The following is a 9,400-nucleotide window of genomic DNA, read 5'->3' on the forward strand; positions in this document are numbered from 1 at the left end:
ACTGTGATAGAAACCTGTTTTGTGGGAGGCAGGAAGTTGTTTTTTACTTGGGCATTCACAGAATGGAAATGTAAGGTTCAGTAGTTTTGCACAATTTTTTCCGTACGTGGGACTCATTCCTTATAGGAACTACTCATTTTGCTTCTTCCAAATAATCATTTTATTCTTCTCTTGCATCCTCTGCCATTCCCTCTCCCTGAATTCAGTGTTTTCCATTTCTACTGGCTCCTTTCCCCTTTTGAGGGGGTGCTCCTCAGACACAGTCTCTATGTAGCTCTGCTACTGAAATTCACTACGTAAACCAGGTTGACCTCCAGCTCAGAGATCTGCCTGCCTCTGGGATTAAAAGCATGCATCAGCATGCCTGGTTCCTTTCCTTCTATTTTAAAAACTCTTCATTTAAACGAGTAGATGATAGTAAGAATTTGGTTTTCAGGTGTGGTTTTGGGGGTTGTTGTTTGTTTTTTGAGACAGAAATGCTTATGAAGGACAAGTCTTTGATAAGATGTCTGGGATTTGCTTCAAAATAAGAAAATGCATAGATGAAACGAGAGAAACCAGGAATTGGTAGTTGGTAAAGCTATGTGATAGATACATGAGTGTTTATTTTCCTATTCTGCCCATTTTTGTATACAGTTGAGATTTTACATTAGAAAAACATCAGAGCTGTATGTGGTAGTGCATTCTATACACAGCACTCAGCTGACTACATCTGCAAGAGCAACCAGTGTGCTTAACTGCTGAACCATCTCTCCAGCCTCAAAATTCTTGAATCAATAAAATTTGAAAGAAAAAAGAAAACAAAAAAAAGCAAGAATGGTTTGGGGGCTAGAGAGAGATGGTTCAGTGATTAAGAGCAGTGGCTGCTCTTGCAGAGGACCTGGGTTGGGTTTCCAACACCCACATGGCAGCAAGTGACTGTCAACAACTCCAGTTCTAGGGTATCCAGTGCCTCTTCTGGCCTCTGTGGCCATTGCACAACTTAACATACATGCAAGCAAAACACTCATACACATAAAATTTTAAAAAAAGAAAAGAAACATTTGCAAGTATCTTTATTGTACCCATTGTCTTGTTTTGTCAGAGCTTAACAGAGCAGAGCCTCTTTTATGTGTAAAAATATTTTATAAAAAATTGCTTTGGGGGTGCTGGAGAGATGGCTCAGCAGTTAAGAGCACTAATTTTTTAGTGGACCCAGCACCAATTTTGCAGAGGACCCAGGTTCAATTCCCAGCACCAACATGGCAGCTAGGAACTGTCTTTAATTCCAGTTCCAGGGGAATCCGAAGCTCTCTTCTGACCTCCACAGCATTGCACGACACAGGTACACTCACATACATGCAGGCAGTACACCCATACACATAAAATAAAAATATCTTTTTAAAAAAAAATAGCTTTGGGCTGGGCATGGTGACACATGCCTTTAATTGCAGCCCTCTGGAGGCAGAGGCAGGTGGATCTCTGTGAGTTCAAGCCAGCCTGGTCTACATAGTGAGTTCCAGGCCAGTTGGGGCTACAGGGAGACCCTTATCTCAAAAAGATGAAAAAAGCAGGCCAGGCATGGTGGCATACACCTTTAATCCCAGCACTCGGGAGGCAGAGGCAGGCAGATCTCTGTGATTTCAAGGCCAGACTGGTCTACATAGTAAGTTCCAGGACAGCTAGGGCTACAGGGAAACCCTGTCTCAAAAAAATAAACAAACAAACAAAAAAGATGGAAAAAGCACGACACAGGTACACTTACCTACATGCAGGTAATATACGCATACACATTAAAAAAAAATTTTTTTTTAAAGATGAAAAAAAAATGGCTCAGCAGTTAAGAGCACTGGCTGCTCTTGCAGAGGACATGGGTTTGATTCCCAGCACCCACTTGGCAGCTAACAACTGTCTGTAGCTCCAGTTCCAAGGGATCCGAGGCCGCCTTCTGACTTCTGTGGGCATTCCATGACACGGGTACACTTATACACATGTAGGCAATACACTCACTTATATACATAAAATAAAAATAATAAAATACTTTTTAAAAATTGCTTGGTTTACTGGGTGTGGTGGCACACACCTTTAATACCAGAAGCAGAGGCAGGCAGATCTATCTGAGATCAGGTCAGCCTTGTTAACATAGCAAGTTCCACATCAGCTGGGGCCATTATCTTAAAAAAAAATTTTGCTTAGTTGGGCCAGCCAGATAGCTCAGCAATTAAAAGCACTTGCCACCAACCGTGACTTCCTCCCCTAGGACCCATATGTTGGAAGGAGAAAATCAACTCCTACAAATTGTCTTCTTTCATACATGCATGTGTGCCCCTCCCCACCAACATACATCCACTAGTCAGGCAATCAAATCTTTAAAAAATTGAAAAAAATTGCTTGACTGGGGCTAGAGAGATGACTCGGTGGTTAAGAGCACTGGCTGCTCTTGCAGAGGACCTGGGTTTGATTCAAAATCAGCTTATTGATGAAACTAATTTTTAAGGCCTTTGATATGGTATTTATATTCATAAGCAACCAGCCACTCTTAGCAACTCTTCTGTCCTTAGGCAGTGTAGACTAATACAAAGTTATTTGCTCTCTAGCTGTTCTTTTTTGTTTGCTCAAACTTAAAAAGTTCTAGGCTGGGCGTGTGTGGTGGTACATGCCTTTAATCCCAGCACTGGTGAGGCAGAGGCATGTGGCTCTCTGTGAACTCAAGTCCAGCCTAGTCTACATAGTAAGCCAGCTGGGGCTACAGGGAGGCCCTGTCTCAAAAAGACCAAAAAAGAAAAAAGAAAATCCTTCAAACTTAAGTTCTAATGATAAAATTATTTCTAGTGCTTCTTCTGAGGTAAGTGAAGCTATGTGCAGTTTTTTACAGTTTTGTTAGGGCCTAGTAATTGATAAGTACTTGTTTCACTTGCTGAAATTGCAGAGTATATGTGATGTTTTGAAATTTGTAATTGTAGTTTAGGTTTTTGTTTGGTGTGGTGGAATTTTGTGCGTGTGCTTTCCTTTTTCAGTACTAGGATCACACCCAAAGCCTTGCACGTGCCAGACAAGTGCTGTATTGGCTTAAATCCTTAGTCTGGATTCATTTTCATTTAATTTGTGGACTTGTCTTTCTCAAAATACTTAGCCAGAGTTGGCATCACAGCACAATGTATTACTGTCTTTAATATAAAAGGATACACATACAGCCAGGCATGGTGGCATACACATACAAAATTGATGTTTTCAAATCATCAGTAATGCTACTCCTGTGACTATGGTTCAGGCACATGCAGGGTTTGAGGAACTATGCTGTGAGGAAAGGCAGCTTAATCCAATTTGATCTTTAGTTCCTGTAGAGAGTTACTCAGGGCTTCCCAGCATTGTGAATTGGTTTTGTGTGTAAGGATTCTTGCAAGTTTTGTTTAATGCCTGGTTTATTAAGTACTTGACACAGTAGCTGGCACAAGGAGGTACTCTGTAAATGTTTGTACACCTAATGCTTTGGGTTTTGTTGAAACGCAGTTCCTAAATCAGTGATATGCTAGAGCCACAAGGCTCACACTTGTAACACTTGTAATTCTCTCCACATAGCGCCACACTGCTCAGCTACGAGAAGAGCTGCTGAAGCTTCCCTGTCCTGAAGGCTTAGACCCAGACATTGAGGATGCCTCCCAAGTGTGCAGGGCCACAGCAGGTGCTGACGAGACACTACCACATGATCAGGTCAAACCCAGCAGCAGCAAAGACCTCCCCAGTGACTTCCAGTTATGAGCTGCGTCAATGTGGATTTCATAGACACAAAGGCTTCGAAGCACAAGCCAAATATGTCAATATTTGTATGTAAGAAACTAATTATGTAATAGGTTATGAAACTGAAACTATACTATGCCCTTAAGGAGATCCAGTTTAATTCAAGGTGATCTTTTATTTACCTGTACAAGAGTGTAAACTTTTTTGTGCTTTTATTTTTCAATTGTGAGAACCACTGATTGGTATGTTCAACAAATTTGTGTATACAAAGAAATGGATAAATCACTGATCTATAAGGGAAACTACCTTAGGAAAGAATGTTTACTGAATGTTTTATCTTTTTTTTTTTTTTAACTGTAGAATGAGGGGTTGTTAACAAAGGATATATATTGGTCATTCTTACAACTACTATTTAAAGTCAGCAACTTTTCACTGAATTTGATAGATTTTGTGTTTAGCCATCTCTTCATGCTCATATTTGATTTCTAGAGACCTACATACACGTCAATAAAAGTTTAGTGGACATATCCCTTTTTTTGATTTACTGGTACATTTTAAGATAAATCTCCCATAAAATGCATTATAGCTGGAGACTTGCACTTGTATGGATGAATTTATTACATTCAACATATTTAATTTTATGCCTTCTAATTCTAAGATGCAGAAAAAAATAAATGAACATGATTTTATTCTATGCCAACATTTGGGCCTCTGAATGTATCCATTATTTTTATTTAAGTATGCGAAAAGGAATGGTTAATTGGAAAATTCACTTTAAACTGTTTTCCTCAAGGGCTCTTCTTTTTCCTGGACTGTCTGGTTTTGTTGCTGAAGTCACATGTATGTATTGACATGGAGGCTCTGTAGAGGAGAGGGGCTGGGCCTCTCTGGTGCTGTTACAGTACATTCTGTACCTGCCATACAGGCTCATTTTCATGCAAATTCTTCCTAGAGCCAAATAAATAAAAACTTAGGTGAATTAGTATGTCTTGTTTATAAAACAGTTTGCCATGGTGTGAAATGGTATTTCTACAAAGAAATGGATGCTTTTAATACTTAAGCATGGGGGACCAAAGATTTTTTTTTTTTTTAAAGACCAGTAACCATAAAGGAAAAGCTGAGGTGACTGTTAAAACATTTATGTATAAAGTGGAGTGTGGGAATCCTGAACAGAAGTAGGTGTATTCTGAACAAGTGAAGCATATTCCACTCTTAGAAGAAAAATGGAAACCTGGCATGGTGGCTCACACCTTTTATCCCTACACGTGGGAGGCTGAGACACAGGCTTTGCTCAGAGCACTACAGTATGAGAACCTGTGTAAATAACGAGAAAAAACGGAGCTGAGGGACTCGATACTCCATCATATATGAGGCCAAAAGCTCTTTAAACATGGATGATGTGAGATCGCCTCACAAACAGAATGTGGCTGGGAAGGCAGAACTTGTATTAGATTCACTAGGTAGTAAGCAGTATTAGATTGGCTATGTAGTGAACTATACCAAGAATAACAAAACAAGCTGGGTATGGTGGTGCACCTTTAATCCCAGCACTTGGGAGGCAGAGGGCAGGGGGATCTCTGAGATTGAGGTCAGTCTGGTCTATGTAGTAAGTTCCAGACCAACTGTAGCTACAGGGAGACCTTGTCTCAAAGAAAGAATGACAGAACAGTGGTAAAATCAGTTTATAACAGAAAAAACTCAAGTGTCATGTGCACAGTCTACATACAAAACTACCAGTAATAAGAAGTAAAGTGGGGCTGAGTGTGGTGGTATACACTAATCCCAGCAGGTCTTGAGTCTGAGGCCAGCCTGTTCTACATAGTCAGGCCAGCTGTGGCTACATAGTTCCTGTCTCCCTCTCCCCCCAAAAAGGGGGAAGGAGATGGCTCAGTGAGTAGAAAGCACTTTCTGAGCTAGCCTACTGACTTGAGTTCAGATCCCCAGAACCTACATAAATAAAGGGGGTCTGGGGTAGGGTGATTTGACCCAGCTTGTAAAGCTGCTGGCTGCCAAGCCTGTGACCAAAGTTCAATCTCCAGGACCCACACTGTGGAAGGAAAGACTCCTATAGGTTGTCCTCTGACCTCCACATTTGCACCCCCCACCCCCCCACGCGTTCACAAATAAATGAATGGAATTAAAACAAGCTTTAAAAAACAAAGTTGCAGCTAGGCTTGGTGGCGCATGCCTGTAGTCCCAGCACTTGGGAGGCAGAGGCAAGCAGAGCTCTTGTGAGTTCAAGGCCAGCCTGATCTGCATAATGAGTTCCAGGACAGCTGGGGCTACAAGAAGACCCTGCTTCAAAAAGACAAAAAAAGTTGCATGTGGTGGCGTGCATCTGTAATTTTTTGGGTGGGGTTTTTTTTTTTTTTTTTTTGAGACAGGGTCTCCCTGTAGCCCCAACTGTCCTGGAACTCACTATGTAGACCAGGCTGGCCTTGAACTCAGAGATCCACCTACATCTGCCTCCCAAGTGCTGGGACTAAAGGTGTGTGCCAACATGCCCAGTGGTGGCATGCATCTGTGATCCCAGGATTCCTGTGGCAAGATGGGAGGTGGAGAAAATCACCCAGAAGCTTGCTGGCCAGCTAGCCAGGAATACTTGGAGAAGCTGCAGAAACGAGAGACTTTGCTTCAAAACAAGGCAGAAGGTGAGAAGGTAAGAGCTGCCTCCCTCTGACTTCCATGCACTCATGCTTGCATTACACATACATCCCCACACACAAGAAGTTTCCAGAAGGACAGTCATCAGTTCTCCATATTGTATATGTTTTTTTTTTTTTTCTTTGTTCAGGGTCCCATTCTATTTGCGGGGGCGGGGGTGAATGATAGAAGCTACTCATTAGATCTGAGAATTTTATGCAGTGAAAACAATACCATCCAGTTCAATTCATGTTTTATAAAAACGGGCGCGTGGGGGATGGGGCAGCCAGTGAGATGGCTCATTGGGTATAGGTGCTTGGTACCAAGCCTGATGGCCTGAGTTTGATTCCTGGGACCCACATGGTGGAAGGAGAGAACCAGCTCTTCTATACCCACTTCATGGCACTAGCACACAAATTTTTAATTAGGATCAATTTTTTTTTGCGGGGGGGGGTCTTTTTGAGACAGGGTCTCCCTGTAGCCCCAGCTGGCCTGGAGCTCATTATGTAGACCAGGTTAGCCTTGAATTTCAGGATCAAATTTCAATACATTAAAATGGTTCCATGTGGGATCCATCCATATATCACTTTGTATAAGACACAGGTTCACTTGAGTGAAGGAGAGTCATGAAACCTATCAGCGCAATATAGTACAGGAAGTACTCTGGAAAAGTCACTTACAGGGTCCTGTTGGAGCACTGAGGAGCATCACTTAGGTCAGGAAAACACTGAAGTGATGGTGGTCAGGAAAGGCTTATTAAAGGAAGATATCCTGAGTCTTAAAGAATGATCATTTAAAAAAGGGGGGCGGCTGGAGAGATGGCTCAGTGGTTAAGAACACTGGTTGTTCTTGCAGAAGACCCAAGTTCGAATCCCAGCACCCACATGGCAGCTAACTGTCCTAAGTCCACTTCCAGGGGATCTGACAGCCTCTTCTGTCTCAAAGTCTCAGTCCCTACACCAGGCAGAGGCCAGATCCAGGTGCTCTCAGGAGGTCTGTGAAGGTCTCAGCCCCTACCTTACTCTAAGGCAGAGAGCTCTACCCCTGGAGAAGTGGAAAGGGCCTCAATCCCAATTAGGGGGAGTTAAGCACGGTGTGGTTTGGGGAAGTTTACCACCACACAGAGGCCAGATCCAGGCACTCTCAGGTGGTCTGCTAAGGTCTCAGCCAAGACATACTTTTAAGATGGGGTAAGAATGTAGCTAACTGCTGGGTGTGGTGGCTTACGCCTTTGATCCCAGCACTCAGGCAGAAGCAGGCAGATCTCTGTGAGTTCAAGGCCAGCTGTAATGGCTAATCCTGGGTGTCATCAATCTAGGATTAACTGAAATGAGAGAGATCTTCTGAAGCTGGAAGACACACTCTAAATGTGGGCGTTACCTTCTGATGGCAGTCTGTATAAAAGGCCACGGCAGAGGAGAAGGCCTGGCTTCTTGCTGCTTGTCTTCTCTCTCGCTGAGTTCGTCTTGCTGCTGTAGACTGAAGACTAGCTGATCTTTTGGAATTTGTCAGACCTTCAGCGCCAGATTGGGACTACTGAGACATCCAGCCTTGTGGACTGAGCGACTACGGATTCTCAGCCTCTCCAGTGTGGTGCAGCTATTGTTGGACTACTCGGACTCTATCCTGTGAGCTAAGCTGATAAATCTATACATATATATTCATTCTGCTGGTTCTGTTTCTTTGGAGAACCCTGACTAATACAACACTTAAGGCTCACAGAACATAGAACAAGGGATGAAGGGAACACTAATACATCTTTCACCTCTCATCAATGAAGCTCCCTCATGCAACAGAGGGCCAGGAATGCAAAAGGTCACAAATGGCCAAAATGCAGAGAATAAGAGTCTGCAGAGTGTGGGTCCTTGGACAGGACTCCTATATAGTGTGGGTCCTTGGACAGGTCTCCTATATTGAGGTCTACCCACCTAGTATTCAGGAACCATTGCAGAAGAGGGAGCAGAAAGATTGTAAGAGTCAGGGAGGAGGTGCATGACCATAGGAAAATAGTCCTACAGGCACCTGGGATCCTTCTCATATGAACCTACAGCAATGGTGTCAGCATGCACAAGACCCATGCAAACTTAGGCAGACAAAAACCCAGCACAAAACTGGAAATGAACAGCAGGCCCCAATCTTAGTTGAATAATTATTGGCAGCTCGTTACTCCTGAGTGAGGAAGAACTGAACTTCTTAAAGACAAGGACTTACATTACTTATAACATTGCTTACATTAAGAATCAGGTGGTTTTGTTACATCATCAGATTACCACATGAGATGATGCTTATGGACTACTTTCCACAAAATGCTCAGAGGAGGCAAACACACCCACACTGGTAGTGGTCTGCCCATGTTAGGTCATATGGAACTAGAGTGCACTTGTTCAGAAAAAAATTGATTCTGCCACTTACCAGGGCATGTAGTGGATACCTGACCCTCTCAAACTCCAGAATGTGTGATGAACACTTGAGGAACTCACTGACCTGCAGATTTCTGGTTCTAGTGCAGCAAGGGTCTCATTTCTTAGAACTACAGAGGGCTTGGGATCATGAATTTCTGATGTTTTCCTGTAGATACTATGTTGACCAGGCTGGCGTTGATTTCTCAGGGATCTGCCTCTGCATCCTGAATGCTGGGATTAAAGGTGTGCACCATCACACCAGGGATTTCTTACTCTTTTTAAATGTTTTTATTAGTATATGTTAATTACACATAATAGGCTTCATTATGACATTTGCACACATGTATATAATGCATTTTGAGTTTTCCACACCATATTACCTTGTCCCCTTCCCACTCCTGCTGACCCTCTTCCTCAGTTCAAATAGTCCTCTTCCTGCTTTCTTGGTTTTTGTTTGTTTTCTGGCCCAATGAGTTTAATTATGGTTGATTATAGTAATAGAATAAAGGCAGTTTTAAAAAAAAAACAGTTAATTTTTCCAACTAATAGAATAAAGGCAGTGTTTTGTTGTTGCTGCTGTTTTGCCATATTTGCTTTGAATTGTATTCATTTATTTATTTGTTTATTTTTAATATTTT

The 9,400-nt window shown here is 42.4% G+C and overlaps 1 protein-coding gene across 10 annotated transcripts in view; it reads left to right on the plus strand.

The window, feature by feature from the left end:
• Birc6 (baculoviral IAP repeat containing 6) overlaps positions 1-4,718 on the plus strand; it is a 218,539-nt gene extending 213,821 nt beyond the window's left edge. For all 10 annotated transcript variants that reach the window (XM_029554048.1, XM_029554054.1, XM_017802184.2 and 7 more), the window contains one exon: positions 3,559-4,718. In XM_029554048.1, coding sequence (XP_029409908.1) covers positions 3,559-3,738 — 180 coding nt within the window. In that variant the 3' untranslated portion in view covers positions 3,739-4,718. The remainder of the gene's footprint in view (positions 1-3,558) is intronic.
• The last annotated feature ends 4,682 nt before the right edge of the window (positions 4,719-9,400 follow it).

This window comes from Nannospalax galili, unplaced genomic scaffold (genome assembly GCF_000622305.1).
Source record: "Nannospalax galili isolate Female #2095 unplaced genomic scaffold, S.galili_v1.0 scaffold344, whole genome shotgun sequence".
Classification (NCBI taxonomy): Eukaryota; Metazoa; Chordata; class Mammalia; order Rodentia; family Spalacidae; genus Nannospalax; species Nannospalax galili.